Source organism: Anomalospiza imberbis, chromosome 10, assembly GCF_031753505.1.
Source record: "Anomalospiza imberbis isolate Cuckoo-Finch-1a 21T00152 chromosome 10, ASM3175350v1, whole genome shotgun sequence".
NCBI lineage: Eukaryota > Metazoa > Chordata > Aves > Passeriformes > Viduidae > Anomalospiza > Anomalospiza imberbis.
The window spans coordinates 8,255,229-8,281,661 of NC_089690.1; the positions used below are offsets into that span (position 1 = coordinate 8,255,229).

The 26,433-nt window shown below is 43.0% G+C and overlaps 1 protein-coding gene across 11 annotated transcripts in view; it reads right to left on the reverse strand.

Annotated features, from left to right (window-relative positions):
• Nucleotides 1–3,481: 3,481 nt before the first annotated feature.
• Nucleotides 3,482–26,433, reverse strand: part of MCF2L2 (MCF.2 cell line derived transforming sequence-like 2) — a 156,303-nt gene continuing 133,351 nt past the window's right edge. For 5 of the 11 annotated variants that reach the window (XM_068200403.1, XM_068200402.1, XM_068200401.1 and 2 more), the window contains exons 23-34: nucleotides 25,984–26,076; nucleotides 25,504–25,582; nucleotides 22,372–22,444; nucleotides 19,208–19,314; nucleotides 15,267–15,362; nucleotides 12,619–12,708; nucleotides 10,468–10,539; nucleotides 8,737–8,823; nucleotides 6,551–6,669; nucleotides 5,890–6,002; nucleotides 5,367–5,470; nucleotides 3,482–4,228 (exon numbers count right to left, since the gene is read on the reverse strand). In XM_068200403.1, the coding sequence (XP_068056504.1) occupies nucleotides 4,128–4,228; nucleotides 5,367–5,470; nucleotides 5,890–6,002; nucleotides 6,551–6,669; nucleotides 8,737–8,823; nucleotides 10,468–10,539; nucleotides 12,619–12,708; nucleotides 15,267–15,362; nucleotides 19,208–19,314; nucleotides 22,372–22,444; nucleotides 25,504–25,582; nucleotides 25,984–26,076 (1,134 nt within the window). In that variant the 3' untranslated portion in view covers nucleotides 3,482–4,127. The other 6 variants (XM_068200404.1, XM_068200407.1, XM_068200408.1 and 3 more) reach the window with 6 other exon arrangements.

A 26,433-nucleotide genomic window follows, 5' to 3' on the forward strand; every position in this document is an offset into this window, starting at 1 on the left:
TGGGCTGGGGCAGGAGCTGTGCAGGCAGTGCCGGCTGCGGGCAGGGATGTGCAGCAGGAGAACATCACTCACTCCTGCCCTGGGCAGAGAACAAAGCAGCCCCCACGCTGGCCTCTGGCATGCTCCTAATTCTTCTTCTCCTCATACCAATATCAACTGGAGGAGCATGGTGATGCCAAGGACTTGAAAAGTCAGGTGAGTTGAAGTTTGCCCCCAGAAACCTGGATACTGTATGAAATCAGCTCCAGTTTATCTTGGTCTGTTTGCACTGTGTTTCTGCATTCTCATTTTTACCTGCTTGTCTTTCTGCATGACCCACAACTTGTATTTGGATCAATTAGAACTCCCTAATAAACACTGGTAGCCAAAGGCATGCAGATAGCTCAGGAGTGACTATTATAAAGTCATCTACGACTTCCTCTGAGCTGTCTGTGTGAAGCTTTGCACTCTCCTAAGAGTCCCAGTGATTCAGAACATGATTCAGGGGGATGGGTAAAGGAAAAAAAAAACCCTACTTTGCTTTTTGACACATGTGTTGGACAAATTAAACTTATATTGGACAAATGCATTGATTTTTTCAGCTCTGATAATGTGCCTTAACTGATACTTCATTTATTTCAAATAGAAAAAAAATCTCATTTTACTTGTCGCTTCATATAGAGACATTAACCACAGGGTTTTGTACTAGTTATAATTTTTATAAATTTCAAACAAAGTGTGGTTCTACACAGGTCAGAATGGCCTAATTACAGGAAGTTCATTTGCACTTTTTTTTTTCTTGTAATAAATTCATACATTCTGTGTTGACTGGAAAAAAGGACAGGTAATTCTGTTCTCTTTCCCTTCTGATTATCTCTCATCAGTCACAATATACAAATACATCATTATCAACACCATGGAAATCATGTAAGAAAAACAAACTGTACCAATTCTCATCTGGGGAGAGGAAATATTAGCAGCTATTTCAGTCCAGCTGCAAGAAGAAATATGCATTTTGGATCTTTTTTCTTATTATTCTTATATATTTCTAATAGCATATATATATATTTGAAGTCTTTGAGTATTTCTGGAAAGGAAGCACATGGCCTTTCTCATACCCAATCCTGTTTGAAATATCAAGAGTCTAAGAAAATCATAGATAATAAAATGGCTTCTCATCACACACACGACCAGAACATGACACACACAGAGCTTTGCTGTCGCTGGCGAGAAAAGCCAGATTTCAGATGTGGTTTGGCTGCAGCTGTTTGTGTTCAAGACAATGAGCACTGGTCTGGTTCTCCACCTGGTGGGGTTCCAGGTGAGAGGAGAGAATCAGGCCTGATTCTATTTTAGCCTGGTTTGCTAAATGCAAGACTTGTGTATCATGCAACTGCCCGTCTCTGTTCGCCATTGGTGCCAGGGAAGGACTCTGCAGCCCACCCACACCTGAGTGAGCACTTTTGAGGATGTGAAGTTTCTGAAGTTTCACAGAAGAGCAGCAGAGCAGAGAGAGGAGCCCAGGCAAACCCTCAGCGTGGAGGGCAGGTGTGACCAGCCCAGGCCCAGGAGCACAGGCACAGGGCCAGCAGCAAGGGCTGCAGCAGCACAGGTTTACCTGGGATCTGGTGTCTTCTACAGCCAAATCTTAGTCACAACCATTACTTTGAAATGACTTCTAAATGGTCACTATAGCATCTCCAAACAACACTGAAATGAAATCCTTATTTGAAATCTATGATTTTTAGGTCCATCTACCTGAATAGGATGGTGTCAAAGACCTACAGACAGAATAAGCATACCCTAACATACACATTAGTCTTGCTGGGCTTTACCAAATCATCTTCTAGACTGTACATGGAGAGTCACTCCCTTAATTATCACTTTGCTTGACAGAAATACACTAATTAAAAGACGTCCTGCATAACATTTAAAAAATTCAAAAAGTCATCAGACCCCATTTTGTCTCATCAGCAAAGCCAGAAGGTTGCTCCTTTGTCTTTCCATCCATCAGCAATGTCACAAATCTTCAGTTTGGCAGTTTCATACACTCAGGGTAACCCTTCCCTATCTCTCTCTCCAACACACAAAAGCTTACTCTACTCACTAATGTGCAATCAAAGCTCCCTAGCCCTTCCCTCTCCTATGCTCAGGGCAGGGGTAGACAGCAGCACTGTTCCTGTGCAAAAATTACTGAAAGTAACAGAGAAACCAGAATGAACTCATTTTAGAGAGAGGATAAAGTATTTGCACTATGAGAAAATGTCACTGCGTATTTCCTTAGGGGACTGAAAGGAATCAATTCTTCCTGCAAGATGCTGATAACCACAGTAGACCAAGAGGATTCGTGTTCCTGACAGCCTACATGTCACTTTTGAGGTAAATGACCAACAGAAACAGGCAAGCTCCTACCTCTGTAGGACAAAAATAGCTTCCAGAAAGGTCCTTTAGCCTGAACAGAAAATGTAAGAAATCACAGGGTTTAGATATGGAGGGTTAGAAGAGCCATGGGAATCAATCACCACAGTGCAATTTATAATCAAGCAATAAGTTTTCACAGGCAAAAAAAAAAAAAAAAAAAAAAAATTAAAAAAAAATCTGACTAAGCCTGTACCTACTTCAAGGCTTTTTCTCAAACAGGACTATCTACCTGCTCCACAGCTATCCTGACTCACACACTATGGTACTTGCCTCCACTGAGACAAAAAGGAAAATGTTCAAGTCCCTGCGAAGGGGACAGCAGAAACCATACACACACCTACTGCTTTGCTCCGAGGCTCAGTTAGTAAAGAGTGGGTTTTGGTTTGCTTTATCTCCATTCCTAGTGCTTTTAGTGCCCTTTGTTATTTACATAAAGCACCACTTGTCTGAGGGTTAAACAAAACATCCCTAAGAGTGAAAGCCACTCACTCACTCTTGAGCTTCTTCGGGGCTCATTTTTACCAGACTGATCTTTGCCTGTTTGCAACTCTTAGTCAATATTTATCTTTACCAAAGTACTAGCAGCTTTTGTGGGACCTAAGACCCAATTACCATCAAAATGCCTCCATGCTTTAACAGCTGCTCTAAATGAGCTAATGGCTTGTATAGGAATCATAACATCTGTAATCACTTCATATTATACATTACATCCTTATGTGGCAGAGATTTGGTACAGTCCTTTCATCAAACGTCCTGGAAAGAAGAATTTAACAACAACACTTTATCCACTCATCGGAGCATCTAATGCTCACTGCCTATTTGCAATGCTTAAGTATATTCCCAATGGGGGGTGAAATGTATCTACTCAGAGCCCAGCACACAAGGAAAGCATGCAGTCTACTCAAACATGTGACAGTAAATGGCATTCAACTGAATTCTCAGCACCAAATGCAAAGGGTTGTGATCCAGCAACCAGAGACTGTAGAGGGGGCAGAGGAATGACTTAGACTGTAAAAAGAGTTCAAAGTGTTCTTTGCCACAGCAGCTGTTCCACATCTTCACTTCCCTGCTTAGCCCTGCACCATGCCAGGTGTGGAACGTGTGCAGCAGGGCCTTCCCGGCCACCGCAGCGGAGTCACGTCACTGCTGCATGGAGCCTCTCTGATGGTCCCAGCCAGAAGTCTCCCTTCCACAGCCACCCTCAAATGGGGTGTTTTTGGTGTTGACTGACAGCAAAAAGGGCACATTTGTGATGATGTATCAGCTGGAATTAAGGAGGACAGGGAAGGCACAGCCAGAGGCAAGCAAATGGAAAAACCTCCAGGTGACCCCAGGGCGGAGCAAGGACTTGTAACCACCACGTGCCCCTCTGCAGTGATGTGGTGCTCAAGCAAAGTTGCCAAAAGGTGCGTGCATAGAGACTCTTCAGCTCTGCTGTTGACCTAATTTAGGCCACATCTTCTGAAACAGTTTGATAATCAATGCAAGAAGCATCTTTCTCCTCTAATACTGAAGGTAGGTTTGATGTTTTCTGGATGTTTAATGCTCTTTTCAAGTTATTTTTTTCCCAGCTTGCCAGGTGGACAGCACAGTTCTCATCTGTTCATGTTGATAAAAATTGTAGTGAATAATGAACCTCAGAGCTTGTGAGAAAGGCAACTTTGATCCAGTGTCCACCCAAGATAAAGACAGGTGGACAGGGTCCTGAGGAAGGCTGGTCCTGCTGTTCAGCTGCCAGCCCTCTGTTCTGCTGGGAAGATTTTGGCCACCTCACTTTCCTTCGTGTCTGACTCTACTGAGGCTGTGCTGCAGGAATCGTTGTACGTGTCTGAAAAGGAGGACATGGGCATTGTCACTACAATATGTCTACAGGATTTTTCATCTACAGTCTTGAGGTTCTTTGTTAAAAGCCTGGAATAAAATAAAATATAAAATCAGAATTCTACTGCTCTCCTAATTCCTTCACATAAGGCAAGGGAGGCTGTCCTTGTGTGTAACTAATGTGTGCCTGGCTTTGTTTTTATTTTGAAGCCAGTGAAATGAAAGCCATCATTGGGCAGGTGAGGAGAGAACTGACCTGCTGTGGAGATGAAGGAGCAGCAATTACCAAACTCCCTTTACATCACAGCAAAGAATCCTGAGGCTGAAAAAGGATTTCCTCCACTTAAACAAACTGACCAAAAAAATCAGAAGAGATCAGTAACACCGAATAAAGCGCTGGTGTCTCTCCATTGCAGATCCCCAGGGAATGGCTGTGCCAGATTTTTCTTTCTTCTGCTACTAGTAGAAAAGCAGGACACATTTTGGTAAATTGTATTTAAGGATGGACAAATATTCATCTAGAATTGTAAACCTTTGATCTGCAGAGTTGCTCCAATTCAGCTTTTCCAGTGCAACCTGTTTGGGTGTTAGGTCAGAACCAAAGCTGTGACCGGCTGGCTTTTAGTGCTGATTTGGCTGAAATCTTGCCAGAGCAGCCCTTCCTGCAGCTTTTGGAGCCAGCTGTGAAATATGATGAAGGCAGTAATGGTTCATGAAATTTTAATGTTTTCAAAGCTAGGCCAGAAGCACAGCCCTGATGCTGGTCTCCATCCAAAGTCTATCCATGCCAGGATCAAAGCTGTGCTGCAGGTACACCCTGTGTATGAGACACTTGGGCTCGCTGTAAAGCAGCCAGCCTGAGTACTGATAGCCATACAAGTAGGATGGAAGATTCAAGTTCTGCTCAGAAAGGGGAAAACAATTAAGCCAGGCCAAGGAAAGCTGCTGTGCCTGACTAGCTCTGACACCCAGGCACCAAATTTCAGATTAGCTCAGCCATGTCACCAGAGACTGCAGCACAGACATGCACTCAGGTGAGTACTTCAACACAGAAGTGCACTTTTTATCACTTTTTTCTACTATCACATTCTTTTTCAGTATGGAGGAAAAAAAACACCAAACCAGTATCACATTTTCTCTATTACCTGCATTGCTGCTCTTCATTATGTTGTTACTGTCCCCCTCTGCTGGCTGCAATATGCTGGAGGGAACCCAGTCGCTTTTCTCAGAGACCAGTTTCTTCACTAACCTGAAACTCAGAGAACGATCAGTGAATTTTCCTATATTGCCCTTTCCTGGGTTGTGTTTCTTAGAGGTGCAGATTGGGCTATTATTTCCTCAACTAAGGAAGAAGGCAGAGGACCCAGGGCAGTCCTACAGGTATCCATACAGAATCACAGAATGACAGGTTGGAAGAGACCTTCAAGACAATCAAGTCCAACCCAGCCCTAACACCTCAACTAAACCATGGCACTGAGTGCCACATCCAGTCTTTTTTTAAACACATCTAGGGATGATTACTCCACCACCTCCCTGGGCAGACCATTCCAGAACTTTATCACTCTTTCCATTAAAAAGCTGTTCCCCAGTATCCAACCTATATTTCCATCTTTTCCAGGAGGTTCTGGCTGTTCTAGCTGTCCAGTTCTGTTTCTCTGCCATACTCACCATTGACCATTCTCTCCTTCCTGCACAAACTGCACTAAATCTCCATCCTCAAGAGTAAGAGAATCTGGGAAACAGCTGTCAAAACTGCCTTCAACCCGGAAGAGATTGTTCCCCTAAAATGAATGAAACAAGGCACCAGAAATACAATCACTATGGACAAAAGAGCACTGTGCAAGAGATTTTAGTTAAATACTGAATTAGGCATTTCAAGCTGGCAGAGATTTCCTCTGTAGGCAATTGTGTTTTATCATGCCCAGGTTAAATATTATTCAAAACTTGGATAGACCTGTTCTCTGCATTTAGACTTAAGGCTTAACCCACCAGCCATTATGCTAGTATAGAAATTGGGTTTGTGACAACAGATGAAGTTATCTGGAAAAGTCTGAAATTATTTTTTTAAAGACTCAGAGTTTTCCCTCACTTTTGTAGCAGGCAAAGTGACAGCTTACAAGTATGGGTGACTTTTTATGATCCTCATCCTGATCAACAAAAGTCTTGTAATAATCTTCCAACACCCCAGATCAAATTTCCATCTTCTCTATTCCCACACATCCATGGATTTAGGGCTGGTATGAACCCAAACTTTGCAGGTTACATTGTGATCCTTAAAGAGGAGGAAGTCGTGCTGGGAAAGGGCAGTGTAATTTAAAAAAGCAATTACATTATTAGGGTTGGTCTCTTCCTCCAAATCAGAAGAGTTGGAGAGTTCATCCATGCTGGAAGGGATGGCTTCAAAATCTTCAAATGTGTCTAGAGAAGGCATTTGTCTGCTGGGCCAACCTTTTCAAAAGACATAAGCCAGAAAGAGTTAGCTATCAGACATTAGCCTCTTTGAGAGCCATTCTGTAAAATACATGTCACAGGTCCACTTCCCACTCTTCCACTTACCGAATTGCTGGTACTTTTTTATAGCTTATTCCATGGCTTTGCCATAAAAACTATGTCACAGCCATTATTATTCTGTCTCTAAAAGCCTGCACCACTCACTGTGCCTGGTGTGAGAGCAGCGTTTGTGGCTGCAGTGTTCACACCCATGGATACTCCCAGTGCTCACATTGCTCAATCCCCTAAGCTCAGGAGGTACAAAAAACAAGGACCAGGAATCTTCCTGCAGAGCAAATGATAACTTGTGCTGACATGACTTTCAGAGGGCCATGATGATTCAGTTTTCAGCTTACCTCCATATGTTTAAGTAAGTAAAAAGCCACGGAACTTTGGTTGACTTCTTATCTCCATCTCACCCTAAAGTGATAATACCACCTGAGCAACTACAAGACTATACCCTGGAGCAGGCTGCAAGTGCAGGGAAGGGACAGAGTAAACAGCAAGGCACAAAGACAGCCAGGGGCATGAGGAGAGAGCTCAGTCATATTTGTGCTGTTACCTGTCTTACTGCATGATTTTCACCAGAACCACCCCTACCCAGTGGAATGGACTCAGTGAGAGATTTCCAGCCTAAGCTCAACATCCAGTCTCTCTTCACCTAGAAAGGCATGTCCATAGGATGTGTCCTGAGGGAAACTGAGACTGAGCCTTATAAGACCTGTCTGCCTGAGGCTCCCATGGTGCAAAAGTGGCTCAGGCTCTTTTGTGCAGATGGCAACCATCATCTGCACTTTTCTGCACTTGATGCCTGTCCCTTTTCTGGTGGGGATGGGGATAACTACAGTTCAGCTCAGAGGAAACAGACCTTGCATCTGCCAAACGATTCTGCAGCCCTGACAGATACAAGCTGAATGGAGTCAGTCAATTTACCATTGCCTTCCTAATTAACGCACCGCTGGGCATTAGCTGATTCACAGGGACTTGGGCTGAGCAGATGCTGAACCAAGTTCTTTACATCCTGTGGGCCTCTGCTCTCAACAAGGCAAAGCTCTGGCCACAAGGCATGGAGACAGATGCTCACACAGTGGGATTATGCACATCCCAGCACTCTCAACCCACACCAAACCCTGGCCTGAGACAATACAAAACTCAAGCCAGGCAGTTCAGGCAGTAAACAGAAAAGTGACCTGATCTGGGAGAAATAGGTTTATTAATTGGTTTATTTAATCCCTCCCCATGCACATCCTCCCTGCTATGACACTGGTTGGTGCAGCACATGGTCATGCAGCTCTGCAGTCCCTTCTGCCACCCAGGGACTGTCTGCTCCAACAGCTGCAGCCCAGATACAAGGGACACAGGGACCTTCTTCCAGCACAGCTGCATCCCCAGCTATCGCCCCGCAGGTATGGTCTGGTCATCTCTGCCTTTAAGGATGTAAACCAGCCTCTGAAGTGACACTGTCCTGTACCAGTTTATTCATACCAGCAGTACTAGCAAAGGTCTGAACATACAAGAATACTCTGATTATAATTAACTTCAAACTGCTACTGCAATTTTAGTTCAAATGCACAGGCTGGACTACAAACACCAAGAGAAAAAGATATCCCTCTACTCCATTAGACAGAGCTTCCACAGTCTTTTGCCACTGTCATTTAGAAACCTCACCAGCAAGAATTCCTTACAAATACATGCATCAGCCTCCCCCTTCCAAATAAATCCCTATTCTAATTTCAGAGACTAATAATCAGCTTGATTTTCATACTTAATTCTTATAAAATAAGACAGATCAAATTCTCAGCTCTCTTGCTTTCAATTAAAATAATTATTTTCAGCCTGACCTCAGAAAACCAGAATCTGGGCATTGTTTCTAAGCTACTGATCCAAGCTTTCTCTTTCATTGTTTTGATGGGAAATAATATTCACCAAAAGAGAAAACTCTCCTTAAAATAAAGAGAGTAAATATTATCATAAATTTAGTTTGCACTCTCAAATTGAGTTTTCTAATAATTTAATTTTGTTTACCTGTCTGTGAAGCAGATCTAGGTACGGACCTCGTGGTGGAACCGGCATTACATTTAGTCTGGGCCAAAATGGTGTTCTCAAAAGCATCTGTGACAGGAAGTACAATTTGTGTCTTCAAGGTGAAATAGTGACCAGACAACCAGTACAAAGTGAATTCCTGCATCACCTCTGCAACTGACAGTCTCTTTAACAAACAGGTGGACTGGGGTCCAACAGTTATAAAAGAGGAGACACATGACCAGCACAAATGAGTGAAAGGACAGCAGCATTCCACAGAAAAACTGTAAGTCTGAGAAGGACAGAGAACAGCGAAATGAATTAAACAGAAGCATTGATGCTAATTAAGGAAGACAGTTGCTGAGTGAATAGTGCAGTGTTCTATTTCATTACAGCTTCCTTACCCATTTTAAACATATTTTCCTTCCAGCTTTTCAAATAATTTTGTAGGTGATAATTTATGGTTTTGATTCTAATCCATACAGCAGTAAAAGGGGATGAGGGAGACCAGAAATTAATGATTTCACCCTTGATGAATGCAACAGAATTTTGGGGGAGAATCCCTTGTGTTACTACCTCAGTCAGAACCCTGGCAATAGCAGTAATATCTTCTGGTAAAGGGGTGATAATGTTCATTGTTTCCTCAGTCTGTGCAGCAGTACCTTGTTTATAACCTGTGAGGAGCAAGTCAGTTCTATGCTGCAGATAGTTCTTGCACCTTGAAATCCCCCCTGCCCCTGCAGCCACAGGGGATGCTGAGATCAGGGCACCTGCCAGTGAGGAAAGCAAGGCATAAACCCCACACTTTGGGAAACTCTGGTGCTGGGTGCCAGGATGGTTCTAAACAAAGTGCCAGGAGTCACTGGCAGAAGGAAATATTCTGCAAACAGCAAAACTACTTTTGCTGTCTCTGAATTGTTTCTTCCAACTTCTCTGTTCCTCTTCTGCTGGGAGTGCCATGGAGATAGCTCTGATATTTCACCAGTTCCATCACTGACCTGTTCACTGGCTCTTCCTACCAAGTTTTTGTGCAGAACAACACAATGAAAGGAGTTCTCAGCCCACATCTCTCTCCTGCCTGTCCTGCAGCAGAGGTACCTGGCTCCTTGTGTCCCCCTAAGGCAAATGGTCAGGGGAAGGCTGACAATAGAAGTTGGTGATCTTTCAGTGGCTGAGGAACAGCATCCCAATTTAACTCTTTGGTACTGTTTATTAAATAGTAATTTCTGAATCTGCTGCAACAGATTGGTGGAAATTCTGCTTGTCTGAAATGAAACACTGCACCTGAAATGGCTATTAATGCACAGTCTAGCCTCCCCTCTAGTCTTCATGCACATAGCTCCTGCTTCTCTCATTAAGAGTAGACACCAACAAGGGAAGAGGGATGCAAGTGGCCAGACTGCAGGTGAAGGTGAAAAGTAGCCCCTTGGCTCCCTGCTGCTTCTCCCTATGGAGGGAGGCAGAGCCAGGCAGAAAATCCAGATCCAGGTGACAGCCTAGAGCTTTACTTCCCGGAACAGACAGAGAACTGGGGGTTTAATTTAGGCCCATGCCTAGGTGAATATGAGTGCAGGGGACAGGCAAGGGAGTAACAAGCTGTCTTTATCCCAGTTATGCAGATAAACTGACCCCAACCCCCTAATGAACTCCAGTGTCACCCACCAGCTGTGATGAGATGTGAATTCAGTGAATAATAGCAAATGAGGTTTTCATGCAGGATGGAAATACTCCTACCTTCAAACCCCAGGGGAGTTGGGTCACTCTTTATTTCATGTCTCTTGACTTTAACTGCAGGAACAAGGGGACCTGTGTGGAGTTTATAGAGTCACAAGGCTGTAACATCGTTAAAGGAGAAACTTGCTTTCCAACCACCTGAAAACACTACCTACCTAACACTTTTAATTTCACCCAGAAGAATGACCAACCCCTGGGTTCTAGGTGGTGAAGAAACACACTTCTGTGAAGTGGATAGGGAACAGACCCCTTTTGTCAAAAGACATTGAGACATCACAGCAAAGGAATCTGCTTCCCTTCAGGTGTCGCAGATGTTCCCTCACTCTTGCCCAGGAGATGGCACTAAGGCAGCCAGACCCGCAGTGCCCGCCTTCAGCCGTGAGGCTGGCAGGGCACAGCCCACAAAGCCAACACTTTTGACCCACAGAAGTGGGGGACACCGGCCACAGGTCCATGTGCAGCACCTCTCCTGTGCCCCGACTGCAGATGTGGGGGGAGCTGAACTGTCAGGAGTGAGGATCAGAAGTGATGACCACAACACCCTGGCTTGGTTTGCATCTGGGCTGATGCTGAGACAAGACTCAGGCTTCAGTTCTTTTGTCATCTGAAATCTTTTCTTATAGCAGGTGCTGTAACTAAAACACTTAATTGAAAAGCACTGATTCTGTTTTCTAGCTTTGAAAATCATTGCAGAGGTCGCTTTCTCAGTATCCCAAGAGATTGCCAACAGTCTTTTGACAGACAGGATTCTAGGACAGGACTTTTTGATATGAAACTGTAACAAATTTTAACTTTCATTGCAATTCACACATGCTGTCTTTGATAAACCACACTAAAGAACCCTTGGTTGCCCATTTTCTTTGTAGAGATGTGCTTCATTCTGTTCCCCAGCTTTGAAAAATAATTATTAGGAAAAAACTCAGTCTTCCCATAATTTAGCAACTGATCATGTATTTCTGAGCTGTTGCTGAGGGCAAAAAGCTGTAATAACCTCTTCTCATGTGCTATGCCCATCACTTCCATGTGAGGATGTTCTAGTGCTGTGGTCTAAAGGTGCTGTCAAAGAAACATTTGTAGGTAGTGAGACTATCACATCCTTCCTCTGCCCATCAACCCCACCGTGCCCTCATTCCCTGGCAGCCTCATTGCAGCCAAGGATGTGGCTCATGTCCTTCACAGCTGTTGAGAAGGCAACAGATACTCAGCAACTTTCTTCCTGACAAGTATAGAGCAAAGATTTTTATACAAATTAATTCTGCTATTTTGCCTTCTATTTTGATTTGTGAATTGCCCTGAAAATCTTAACCTTGCAAATCAGTTCCTCCAGTCCATTCCAGGAACTGCCAAAAGGTGGTATATTCAGAATTCCATGTAAAACCATATGTTGTGTTGTCAAAATTACCCCTGATATGTGCCCACAATGCTACTGATTTTCAACACAATCAACTTGCCTAAATTCATGGGTTGCTTTTGAGTTTAAATCTAGGCACTAGTACAGTAACTTATATTTTGTAAGTGCCTTTTCTAAAGCTAAATAAAGCATATAAATAAAACTTCCATAAGCTCCCACACAAACTGCATGGAGTTCAGTGCATTAAGCACCCAGCTCCCTTGCACTTTGGAAAATCTCCCTGCAAACAGTTTCTAATTGTAACAGTGATATTGCTAAACATAATTAAAACTGGCATCTATTGCTCCTCTGGTTTTGACTTGATTTCAGGCTTTCTTGATATCTGCTGTGCAATGAGGAGATTCTCTCCTTCTTGAAAGCAGAAATCCTAAAGAGCTTTAAGGAAACAGAAATAATTTCAATTGAACATCAGTTAATCCAAACCAGGGAAAAGTTGGAAACATAAGCCCACATTAGCCAAAAATTAATCCAATTTCCATGGACACCAGCAACACTTTTTGAAGCCTACAATGGAGAAACTGGAAAGAATCGCTCTGTGTGCTGGTAGCACACCTCAATACACATTCCAAATGTCCTGGCCTACCTCCCTGCAGCTGCTACACTGGTGCTGACTCTTCTCCTGGAGCCTCCTGCTTTTGTAAAAACTGAGCCTGAGGTGCTCACTCTGTGAGCAGCATTTGGCAGTGAATGTGCCAGGCAGCAGGCAGGGAGGGGGAGCTAGGCAAGCAGCAGGACAGTACCTTTGGTGACAGCAGAAGCATTAACTGTGGTGCTGATGGAGGAGGCTAGGGAAAAGCGACGGGTAACTTCTCTGTCCTTAGGCTCTGGATCTGGGAGAACAGACAGATGCAATGCAGGGCAGGGTTAGAGGTTAGTAAGCACTGGGGGTAAAAGATGTTCAAAGCAAAGCAGCAGCTGGAAAAGGGTAAAGAAAAGAAAGGTTGCTACTCTAAAACAGAGAGGAAAAAATACCCTCAACAAGGTGAAAAGCACAGAAAGTGTTGTTATTAACATATTTTCAAAGCAATTCCAAATGCATCAATTTTAATACTTCAGAAAAGAGCCATGCCAATTATTATTTTAGCAACCAACTAGTGTCCAAGTACAGCTACAAAACACAGAGAAATGAGCATGATGGCTGGAATGGGGTGTGCATCTACAGATGAGGTTTGGATCATTTTAGACACTGAACTGCTTGTTCTGTGATGACTGACCTGAAATACACCAAAAACAAGCATGAATGGTTTGGAGTTCACATTTGTCATTTCTAAAATTTGACTGTGTGAATGTCTGAAAATATTCTCCAAGCTTCCATCTTTACCAGTGCAAACCAGCTTGGAGAAAGTGAAGGCTACATAGTGGTTTTTTTTGTTTGTTTCCATATTTAGCATCCTGCCTTTTCTCTAAGTCTGCTCAGGAGTAAAGACACAGCTTCCCCACATTTCACTATGAGATGTGCTGAAATTGTGTCCACCCCAGGGAATACGAACTTGGTTCTGCAAACCAGGGTGGCTAATGCTCCCCAGGGGTGGGGAGATGCAGGGTGCTTTGAGTGTGAAATTGGCTACACTTCGGTGCCAGCTCTGGGATGGCTGCCCCAGGGATCTCTGCACTGATGGAGTGCAGGATGCCAAAGTTTCTTCTCCAGACATCAGCATTTCTTTGACTAAAACACCAAAGTGATCATATACAACATTTTCCAGCCTGTCATATCCAGCCTAAGCAGACAGTTCAGCATTTCTCTGAGCACCCGTGCTCCACTGCCAGTTGATACCCAATCTTGTTTTCACCCTAGTTAGTTGGGATATTATATTGTTCAGACCTTCTTTTTTACGTGCTCCAGACAGGAACAGACACAGCAGGTCTGAACCAAAGTATGCTCAGCTTAACATACCACCCTTCACCATGGCCAGTAACAAAAACCTTTAGACAAAGTGCTGAGGAGCAGGACAAGCTGATTGCACACACTTCCCTGTTCCTTTCTCCCAGCTTCCAACCGGCCTCAGCAGCCAGCCCTGCAGTGCTGAGAGGCTTTGCCTGTGGCCATGCCCACGGCCAGCCAGCCTGTCTGCCAGCAGCTCCCTCTGGCCAGGAGCAGGTCAGCACCACAAAGTGAAACAGGACATCGTGCAAGAGGTGTTCCACAGGAATCTCAAGTAACCAGACCCAGCAAGGCTTTGAACTCAGAGCTCCTAAAGCTGAGGGGTTATAAGCTCTTCTGAGCTGTGCTTCGCTGCCTGGAACACTGAATACAAGGCAAGACATTTCATATGACAAGAAAAACTCAGATGAAAAAGTAAAAGAGACCCCAAACAAAATTGTAAATCTAGACTCACAAAAATTGCAGCATTATTTCTGAAATCTGTGTTTTGTCATTGATTTTTCTGAGCCACAAGATCTAAAATCCACTTATTTTTATATTCAGACATTGAACTTTGTTTGTCCATCTTGGATCTTGCTACTTCATGCAGTCTTAATCTTGTAGCCAGAATCTTACAGTAGTGCTGACTCTTGGTGCATTCTTATCTACTTTATCACATTATAATTTAATGTTTCTGTATTTCTGCTTTTATGCTTTCATCTTGGTTCTTCCTCCTTTGATGTACACCTTCTCCATCACTGCATACTAACCCTTTGTCTCAGAGAGGAAATACTATTTATCATAACAAGAGAAAAGCCACACAAATACAATAAAGGGAGCAATTACAGTATCTTTTCAGAAAGTGATTGTAAGTAGTCATTCAATTTAGTTTCTATTCTCATTTCTTTCTTTCCTCTAAAGTCTCTTCTTTGTACAGCTATCACAGGAATTTGCAATGCTCTCTGTTCATGGAGATCTACTAAATATTTATGCACAAGTTCTCAAAACACAGCATTTTATGGTGTCATATAAAATAATTGAGTGGAATAAACCCCCAGATCTCCTGAATTCTGATTCCCCACTAGGCCACAACTGAACAGTATTTGAAAAAATGACGTCCAACCAATGAATGATTTCACACATGAAAATCTCGTGTAGCACAACAGATATGATACTCTTTTTCTTCAAGCCTGTAAGCTGCTGAAAGAAGTTCCGTTGACCATTTAAAACCAGTTCACACTTTGACCCTTGAGAGAAACTGGAAACAAATGTTATTTGCACTGTGCACCAGTAAAAGACCCAACCAGCCAACCCAGAGGTTGCCTTGCCAATGATGCTGTGGGAGCAATTTTTGGTGACGGTGTCTTTGAGCAGAGGAGCCACTTGTGTGCACCAGGAAGGAGCATTTGGGTGAGATGCGGCAGCACTTTAGGAAAGGGTGATGGATGGCACCATGGGATGGAGAGAACATTGTGGGAGCGCAGGAGACAGATGGCCTGAGACCAAATGCTGCATGGGTGGTTTTACCTTTGGGTGGAGCTCTGCGGTTGGAAAGACCTTGCAATGTGAATCGCTTTCTAGCAAGCGCTGTGCGCTCAAGGTTAAGGCTGCTGGAAGCATCAACTAGGAGAGAGAGGGAGAGGGAAGAGAAATAAGGAAGGAAGGGACAGCTGTTCAGCTTATGGGAAAGGAAAGGTTAGCACTGGATGACAACTAAAAAGAAATTAATAAATTTTGATTCAGTTCAAGCCTGAGCAAGAGCTAATCAATTAGAAAGGTGACATGAGGTCAGGGTGAGTAAACCAGCGGAACCAAACAGAGCCCCTGGGTTGAGTTTGGCTCACTGAGTTTTAATGGAGAACAACAACAAAACAAAACCAAACCAAACAATAACAGGTGAAGGGAGGTAGCTCTCATCAAAGGAAAATACAATTTAGCAGCAAGCTAGTGCCTTCTGTTATGGAAACACATCATTGGTTGGAACAGTGAGTTGTTGGGAGAAGTAAGAGAAGAAGCCTTGCAGTGCAGGACATGCAAGTACTAGGAGCAGTCCCACTTCTGCAATCCAGCACTGGCACTGAAGAGTCTGCCCTCACCAGCCCTGTGGCTGGTACACCTTCAGCCTTACCTGCTGAAGCCTTTCTAAAGCCTCTGAAGCTGGCAGAGTCATGCAATTGATCTCCTGATTTGCTGGGATGTAAGGATGCCATGCCAGCAAAGCTCACATGCCAGGCTCCTGCATGAATAATCAGCCATGCTGTCTGACAGCTGCCTCTGCAGAGATCTGTCACAGATGGATCGAGGTCCTGAGGCTCTGGGCTTGAAAGATACTCAGTTACTCACATTGCAGGAAACAGGACCTAGATCAAACCCCCAGATCCGCACATTCCTGCCAAATCCTCCATCTGCTACTTTCTTGGTGTGGGCAGATAACACCCAGAAGGTTTATGGCAAAGGACCAGGAGAAAAACCATGTGTTGGGTACCTGGTTCTGAGCCTTGGGATTTAACCAATAGGTTTTCCTCCTCTTTTGTTCATACACTGTCACATGAAAATCTTTGGAGGGACAAATGAAGACCAAAAGTACAAAGGGAACACAAAGAGATGGTGAATCCACACTGACAGACAAGCTGTGCTTCCCAAGGAAAGTGCATCCCATCACTTCCTGATTGGCAGCCAAGAAAATCCAGGATCTGAGGTGCCTGCATGCATAGGTGGGTGTGAGAGGAACAGATTTTAACAACACAGAAGAATTATGTCACTCTGGTTCAGCTCCTTCTACCCAGTGCCAGCTCTGGGCCAGGCAGGTGCACCTGGTGAGGAGCTGCTCCCAAGCAGTGGGTTCAGCTGTGGGGCTGCCTTTGGCTTTCAGTCTGTGTTGGCCATTCCCTGCCATGGCTGCTCCCACTGCCAGACAATCTTTGGACAGATACTGTAGTTTATAAAGAATTCAAAAATGGTATATAAAATATATTTATATTCTGTTTTCTTAAGGCAAGAAAATCCAGAGCATTTAATTATCAGAGAGTCCCACAGGGAGTACAGCAGTGCCTGTGCAGGGGGGGGGGGGTTTCCTGTGTTAGTTCTTCAGCTCTGCAATTGAATCACTTCACTGAGGGACCCCTTTGCATTTCACAAGTCCCCACAGCCTCTCAGCCCACAAAGCATTAGATACTGCTCTCTAAAGTCATGTTGTCTCCACCTGAGTCATTCAAACCTTTTCCTTCATTCTGCAGGTATACCAAATAACCCTGGAAATGATTTCCAAACATAATAAAAACCAGGTCCTGATGGGCAGCAGGATGAATGAGAGCCTGCAATGCATACTTGTGGCAAAGAAAGCAAACAGCACCCTGGGCTGCATTAGGCAGAGCTGTGCCAGCAGGTCCAGGGAGGTGATGTTTCCCCTTGTCTCAGCACAAGAGAGACCCTCCTGCAGTGCTGACCTGTGCTGGGCTCCTCAGGACATGGGCATACTCCAGTGAAAATCCATGAAGATCATTAAGGGATTGCAGTAGCTGACATGAGGAGAGAGTGAAAGAGCTGTGATTGCACAGCCTGGAGAACAACAGGCTCAGGAGGATCTTATAAAATAAAGAAGATGAAGTAGTTGCTTCTCAGTGGAGCCCAGTGAAAGCATGAGAGAGGCAACGGGCACAAATTGAAATATGGAAAATTCCATTTAAAAACGTGAAAAACCCTTTTTACTGTGAAAGGGTATAAGCCTAGGACAGTGCCCCCTTGGCAAATTATGGAGTCACCATCCTTGGAGCTGTTCAGAACCCAAATGGACATGGCTGTGAGCAGCTTGCTGCAGCTCACCCTGCTTTGAGCAGGGCAGTCACAAGGGGGTCCCCACAGGTTCCTGCAGGATTTGCTCCCGTTTTATTTCAAGGCAGTGACTCCTCCAGTCAGGTCCACACAAAACGCTGGTTTACATAGAGAAAACTCTGCCACAGGCACTTGTCAACAAGAATAACAAAACTGAAATAGCTTGTCAATAGTACCCTCCCCTTCTGCACTACAGAAACTCCCCAGTATTTTAAAATAATCTGTGTTCACATTAACTACACTGATACTGGAAGCATTTCACAGGCAGTAGGTGGCACAAAAGAGACAGTTTTGGCAGAGCTCCAGGCTGTGTGCCGGGTGCTGGGACATTTTTGAGTTCAGCCCCCTGCAGAGCCCCAGCGGTAGGTGCCTCACAGGGACACAAACTCGAGCTTTGGTGGGACATCTAGATCTGGAGAGCATTTTGCTGGCTCTGCAGAGCGAGGTTTGCAGCTCAGGATGCACAGGACACCCGAATCACCAACCAAGAATGGACTCACTGCCCAGCCCTGCAGGAAGAGCCACCCACCCGAGGATGAGGATGCTCTGGGCTGAGCCAGTGGGATCCCAGCCAGAGCCCTGAGGAGCTGCTCATGGGAAAGCAGAAGACAGAAGAATGACAATCAGCACGGAATGTGAGCCCCGTTCCCACACTCTTGAGTAAGCTGGACAGTTAGAAAACATCAGTAATCTTCCTGGATATTTTTTTAAAGGGGTTTATAAATTTAAAAGGAAAAGCTACTTTTCCACTTTGTAAATTAGAAAAAAAGTCTAAATGTTTTAAAAATAAAATTTTACTGAAACAAAATTTTAAGATTGGGTTTTTAATGAAGATCCATAACTTTTTTCCCAGCATGAAAACATAATGCAATTAAAAATCTTTTAGTGAATAGCCTATTTTTCCAAGAGAGATATTCCATTTTCTTTTTAAATATCTTTATTTATAAAGGGGCTGTTACTTTATGCCTCATTTGGGCATTAATCTCTTAAGACCTCACAATTTTCTTTTCTCATATTCATAGAAAATTCTTTGTTCAACATTAAGAAATACTGCCTAAAAGAGAAACTGCTGTCAAAAGATTTTCTCTTCCTTCTGTCAGATGAGATTCAGTTTCTTTATAGTGTTTATTTTAACTTCTGTTTTATAGAACATCTATTGTACTTATGGCCTCAAATAATGGAGGGACTTTCTGTGACTGCCTGTGCGTTTATTTACTGTACAACTGAGGAGAACTGATATACACAGAGGAGGCAAAACACTCTCCTTGACTTAAACAAAGAAATCAGTTAGCAAAGTCTGTAGAAAAAAAAATTTAATTATGTCTAGAAATCAACTTCACCAGGATGCAGAAGGTTAAAACACATATGCTATTGTCCCCTAAGTTCTATTTTTAAACAACACAAGTTGTATAAAGAGCACTATAAAACATCAAAACTCAGACTTAAAAACCCCAAACTGGTAATGCCTTTTGGTGCTCACAAATTTTCAAGGTACAGTCATTCATATCTGTAGCATTGGTTTTTCGATGTTGGGTGAAAACAACGTAGATTTAAAGTATCCTCATCAAACTCCAGAAATATGTGCAAATATAAAAATATTACCCTTTGGAAGCAAAAAGCTCTGTCAGAACTCCTACCTCTCTTTTGTCTGGCGCTGGGACTGGAATTCCTGTTTTTATTGTTCGATGTATCCACATTTGATGTCTCAGATTTGTTTTCATATATACTTGACTTCCTGCTATACCTTGGGACAAAAGAAATACAAAAATAGTAGCAACCTTGGTTAACATCTAATAAAGCAGTGAGCACTAAGCATTCTTTTTTCCCCTCAGACATAGAAGCCTAAGGAACAAAGCACTGGTTTTAGAATGCTGTGTGCTATAAGAGCCTGCATTTGTGCAGGCATGTGTGGTGGGAAAAACCCATCCTGCCTCCTCTCCACACCACACAGTGAGGGATGTGCTTCATCAGAGTTGAGCAGGGGAAAAAGGAGAAGCCAGCTGATTATCTGCACAAGTTCTTTTTGCAAGTGCAGCAGATTTGAAATGTTGGAGTGAGAAGCCAGGTAAGAAAAGACAATCCAGATTTCCCATCCTTTGCAGCATAAATACATTTTTCTCCAGGAGAGAAATGGATACTGGATGGTCATGTAGAGGTCATACCATGCACAGAGCAACATATGAATTCTGTTGGTTTCCCCAACATCTGTTTCTTCTGATCTTTGGCGCATGAATCCCAGTGGGATATCCCTGTCTGCAGCTGAATCACAAAGGGGAGGATCCACCTTGACAAACCTGCCCAGGAACTGGCCTTGGGTGGTGAGACTGAGGCCCCTGTCCCAGGTTTGTAGGACATTCAAGCTGCAAGGTTTTCTTGTGGTTCTTTGCAAATGTCTGGTGGTTTCATTTGGGTGTTATCTTTGGCAGACTGCTCCACACAAATCATTTTATCTACACATTTGAAATGCTCTTTGCCAAAGTGCCTGTTATTGACATGGATCAGCAATTAAACTGCTGCTTGCAATTAACACATGAACTGCTAAACATAAAGTTCACAGGGCTTGTTCTGCTGTAAGGGAAGGTCTGAGATATCATAAAAAACCTAAAAACATTTTAAACACTAGAGATTTGTAAATACCTTTTCTAAATATAAGGCAGTCCAGGACTCATTGTTTTGCATTTGAACTTCTGACCTGTTTCTGATGGAATCTTAGCGAGGTCTCTGTTACCTCCTGTACTAAATCAAAATGTGATTTTGCAGCCTAATGTCGGGTACAAAATGGGGCTCAAAATAAACATGGGAACAAATCCAAAGCACACTCACATTTCCTTATTCTTTTTCCTCTCTTTCTTCCCAGCTAGGCTGGGATAACTGTGAAACATGCAGCTGACAGAGTTAAAGATTTACAGCTGTGAGAAAGACACCAAGAAAATACACAAGGTTTTTTGAACCAGCATCTGCAGCCAAATTTCAGGAGTTTGTGTTTATCCATGTTCACAGGATATTTTTACATGGATGTATGACTGCATCAATCATTTCCAACAAAGCAGATAGTTAAGCAGTTAGAACAATAGACTATTTAAGTTTCATATGTTTAAATATATTAGAAAACAATACAAAGGGAACACTTCATTATCAATGAAATGCAGCAGCTATCCCTTGAGAGAGATACAGCAGCAATAGATACCACAGGTTTATCCCAGTTAAGGATTAAACAGTGAACTTTGTGGAAGAACTTGGAGAGAGAGAGAGAGAATTGAAATAGATTGAACAGGACTTAGGGACACTCAGTAACTGCCTGTATTAAGGACACTGGCTCTAAGTGTCCCTTTTCCCAACACCTCAACTCCAATCCCAAGTCAGGCCTGCCTTATCTCATGGAATTGCAGTCCCAAGTGATGCTGGTGACATGTAAACAGTAAAGGGAATTGTCTTTGTCATGGAACAGATACAGCTTGGGGAGGGGAAAGCACCCTGCAAACAGATTTCCCCAATGTCACAGCAGAGGTTTGACAATTCCCAGCAAACAGTAGAGTCACTGTCACACATGGGCAACCCAGGAGTAGGTATCTGTTGGGTAGATAACATGTCAATGATTAATCAGCCTCCTTCTGCTGGCAGAGCACTGATGATGCCGGCTGCTCTTTAGCCAATGCTGTCTCCACTGGCCTCCAGCACCTCTCACAACTGGGGCTGCTTGGTCATGTCAGCCATGAGCACAGACTGTGCCACGTGGTGGCTACTGCAGTCCAGCCTCTTCCTTCCCCTCCTTGTCTCCCCCCAGCATCCCGGAACAGGCTGAAGAAAGGGCTCCCCAGTCTGAGGAACTCTGGATCCACCATTTCACATCAACTCCTGCAAAGTCAGCTTGATGCTGCAATTCCACTGCCCTTGCTTATCTCGGGGACACATATTACAGATAACGGGACACCCTGAACTTTGTGCCATTCATCACAGCCCAGAGCACCGTTCTTTAATGAAGACTCACTGTATTTGGAGCAGGAGCATCTGACCTGTCCTTTTCTGGCACAGTTGGCAGAGTGAGGACAACAAACACTTCATTTTTCCTTTGGTTTAATCCACTCTAGGACAAATAGCTGATCACATGGCCTTTCTTCCTGGAGTTAATTTTCTGTTGACGTATTTTGTCTACAATTTGTGCTCTGGAAAATCTCACTTTAAGAGCCTTATAAGAAGGACGCACATCTGGATTCTTCTGAAACATTTTTGTGATTGCACTTCATATCTTACTGGAATAATTTTCTCCTATCCCCAGGGTGGTTCTGCTGAAAGATTTTCACCCTTGAACCCTGAAAAAGGCAAATTAACCAAGCCTAGAGAAAATATGGTGCAGGATTAATAGCACTACATCTGTTTAATATGTCTTGCATTGAGTTGTACAACTCTCAAAGGCTGGATGTTACCTGGGATGTCCTAGCTTGGTTGATCCTGCTAAAATTTTACAGTGATATCCCATGCCAACTTATACTAGACTTGCCCAGCAACTGGGTCACTACAAAACTTTGCTGACAGCTCCATTTAAGATCTTGGAAATGTTCCAATACTTTTTGTCTGAATTTGAATTAATCTTTGAAATAATTTCTGCATTCTGATATTACTTCTCTCTTGAGCAAACCTTTATCTGCATTTATATATCTTTAAAGAATTTGAAGACAATTGAGTAAATTCATACCCAGGAAGCTAAACACAAAAACCTATGAATTTATGTACTGCAAAAGCACAAATGAAAGTTTGTGTAAGACAAAACATGGCCCTGATATGTCAAGGCAGCTGTGGTTACCTGCTTGCATTGGAGGAATCCATTGGTGCATGATACACACTCTCAGTGATTCTTTGGTGCAGTTGACTTGCTTCTGTTAAATAAAAAGTAAAAAGAAGTTGCTCCAAAATGTGTAAGTTTTTTCTGTTTATGTAGAAGGTGGAGAAAGAAACAGGAGAGGAGAGATTTTGACTGCAGCTGCAATCAAAATGGAATGCTTGTACTTTAAGAGAAAGGCATATTAAGACCTTAATGAAACCTTTTAGCTCACCAAACAACTCTTCTACTCACAATTTTTCACCACAAAAGAGATTTCTTTTCCTACTACCTTCTGTTTCCCCGGTACCTCTTCCTAGCTAACTGCATGATATCGATCTGGAGAATGGACATAATGGCCTTTTTCCCAGAATACAAGTTTTGTGGCTCACAGCTTTGTCTGGATTTAGCAACACATGTCCATCAGTCCTTTTGCATATTCAGCCACATAGCAGAATATATCCCCATCTCTCTGCAGAATGCTTTTGCTCAGCATCCTGGACAAACAATAACCAGAAAATGTTATTCATATGCCACTTGTTCACTCTTTTTGCAGGGCTGCAAGGTAGCAACAGACTTGTACTTTGTACTTTGTCCAGTAAATGCTGAGTGAAGAAAAATTATAAGACAGTTGCTCAGAGCCTGGATTTCAGGGCCAGGAGAGTCAAACACTGAGAAGTGAGGAAGTAATGGAAGGAGCTGCTTTCAAACTCTCACATTGCTGAGATCCCTGGGCTATTTCAGTCTGAAAAAAGATGAACCTCCTATCAGTGAAAGAGAAATGACAAGGGGATGGGGCAGCACTGAAAGATTAAACCCAAGTCCTTTGTTGGTGGGGTAGAAATGTCCATGCTGGCTGGGGATGTAGCACCATTCCTGATTTGGCTCTGATTCATGGCTTTACACAAATCCCTTAAGCTGTATCAGTAATTCCTTTGCCTGCAAGAGACAGCTGTGTTCTTGGGGATTAATGGAGCAATGTTGCCCAAAGCCTGGTTAGCGTTCCATGGTCACTGCAGTATCTGATGGGGCTGGGTACACACTGAGTGTTTGGGCACAAGTAACCCATATTTTAAACTATTTATCCCATCCTGTGGCCACCTTCTCTGGCCTTTACTCATTCATCTCAGATGGCTCCTTCCAACATTCCAACCCCCTGTGCAACTCCTGACAACAGTCATTAAAAACAGCCAAACAAACAAATATATCCCTCTTCCTTCTCCCATTGCAATGCTCAGTTGTAAAAATATCCAGTCTTGGATTAAAGCCTCTTCTTTTGTGAGTCAGTAGAAAAAGAAATTTTAAAACCACAGGACAAAGCATGTGCTTCCTGACACCAGTTATTGTAGAAAGGGGTTTGATTCATGTGATCATTTGGGAAAAGGCAACGGGAAGAGTTGCAGTAGCATATGAGATACAATTTATACCTTCTGACTGCTGTTCTGCTGGATTCACAATAAAGGAAGCTTGACTTTACTCATAGAGTAGGATGAAAGTCACCCTTGGATGGTCTCAAGACTAGACTGAATAGTCTTGAGTAACCTTGTTTGACCAATAACTGACTGCTCTGAGCAGGACCTTGGACTGTGATGTCCTGAGGTCCCTTGAAACCTGAAATATTCTAGAATGGCATGATCTTAGGGCAAAACACTAAAGAACATCAAAAATGCTTCAATCAGTCTTGATTCCTGTATATTTTTCTCTGGAAAATGCAAAGTAAATCTAATAGCTGATAGATCTTGTATCTTCTAGAGATTTCACAAATGCTCATCTGGGTAACATGCAAGCTTAATTTCCTTTGCCTAGAAACACAAATGGAGGACTAGCACTCTATCCTATTAAATATGTACATTTTCTCCATTAGCAACTCTTTGTGGTAGCCTAAGTAACCAGTTCTTATACTTCAGAAGCAATTACAAACCATATCAAAAAGTCTCTAGATCCAGTCCTGAAACTGCACTAACAAGAATCTTGAGGTCTTTCCTCAGCAGTTCCTGATGAGCTAATCACAGTAAAATTCAGAATTAAAAGGAGAAAGGATGAAGACAAGATCAGTAGCACAAGACCAGAGTAGTAAACATTGTAAATAACTGTATTGTTATGGGTTGGATTCAATTGCTGAGGCTAACATTCACAATTGTTTCCCTGTACCTAAGGAGGATGCAAGAACTCATTGTCTTTGTGAAACAGGCAATGAAAATAGAGGTGACCTCTAAAGTTAAAGCACAGACACAGGTTTCCACCTTGGACAAAGTCTGCTTAGGGATTTGAAGGATGTGGGTGGAGAGGCTTTGCTGACCTTGCTTTAAAGAGAGATGAGTGTATGAGAGAGGCAGAAAATGACAGGCCAAGGTGAGAGGCAATGCCAAGATTCAGGAAAAGACTGTGGTGTTTTTTTGTCCTAAGAGAATAAATAGCATCTATGATAGCTATCATCACTATGTTCTTTTACTATCTGAAATAACCTGACTGAATTTTGTCTGTCTGGGATTCAATATCTCATATAAAAAAGGGTGTCATTATCTTAGGTATTTAGGAGGCTTCAAACATTCATGGTGTTGAACACATCACAAATCACCTTCATAGTGACATCTCAGTGAGAGAGGGAAGTGTCACGAGCTATGTTTTACAGGGAGGTCACTAAGATGGAAAGATGGGCCAACTGACATTCAGAACATAAGGTGGGTGACTAGATTTGAAACAAAAACCCTCAAACCCCAAACAAAACAAAGCAAACACTAAGACAGAGGAGCAGTTGCTGTGTCCAGTCATGGATGTGGAAGGAGACTTTTTGATCCAGGAGACACAGAGTGCACACCCCATCTCCTCACATGCTGAGGTAAAAGGATGCTTCTGGAGTTGTGGCTTGAGAGGGACAACAGAGGAAAACCATGTTCCTTGGACTAACTGTGAATGGAACAGTTATCCCTGTCACTTATAAAAATCCAAGGAATTTTCTTTGCTCAGGACAAGGCTTTAAATCCCAGCGATGCTGCAACTGCCCAGCTGGTCCTTGCTGGCGTCACTGGCTGGCACTGTAAGCTGTCCCAGCCCATATTGTCACACACAGCTACAGGGGGAAGGACACATTCCCAGCTGCTGCTCTGTGAGCCCTACCTCTGCATGCCTCCAGCTGTCCCGTCAGGACTTTGCGGATCTCTGAAATCCAGGTGTTTTTCAGCTCAACAGAAGATGCCTGAGAACAAAAGAGGACAAGGCAAAGCAGATCCAGTTAAAACATGCTGCCAAGCACTGGGCTGCCCTGACCTACACTGGCTTGCCAACAACTGGAACACTGTGGCCAGCTCTGAGCAAAGCAGACGCTCCTCAAGATGGAAAAGTTACCACAAATCCAAAGTCCTGTCCTTGCTTTTCTGTCCAGCATTCCAAGGAATTTTCCATTACTTTATTTCTTTTTTTGGCCAAAATCCTGACCATTTTCACAATAAATTAGCCATTTCAGTGCCTATGAAAGTGCTTCAACAATGGAACTTTCAATGGCTATTGTTTCTGGAGTGTACAGGACAGTGAACATTCTTAAAAACAATTCAATTGAAAGGAAGTATAGCCCTTGGAAACAAAAAGGATTGTCATTACCTGAATGATATAGACTTCTTCTCTGCCATTATACCAGATCTCAAACTTCTTATTATCCCCTTTTACATTTTCTGTAATGCCCACAGTGCTCATCTGTTTCAAAATAGAAAACAAGAAGCTGAAATCTGGAAAATATCAATAATCTTTAAACTTGATCCTCTGAGAAGCATTTTTAAAAATCTGCATTCACTTCTGACACCTTTGGGAGTCATCAAAAGTAAAATTCAGAGCATGTTATTTCTCAATATCTAATTTGTCATTCATCTTTTTGATTGCTAAAGGGAAAAAGAATGCTCAAAATTAACCCAAGCTAATGTCTGATCTTTAATTTATCCTTTTCTTTTATTGCTTGATCTGTGGATCAGTTTTCAACTCCATCCTGGCCCTTGTTCACCTTGACAAATTTTCAGTTTTAGGACTGTTTTTGTCACTTGCTATCACTGTCCTGTT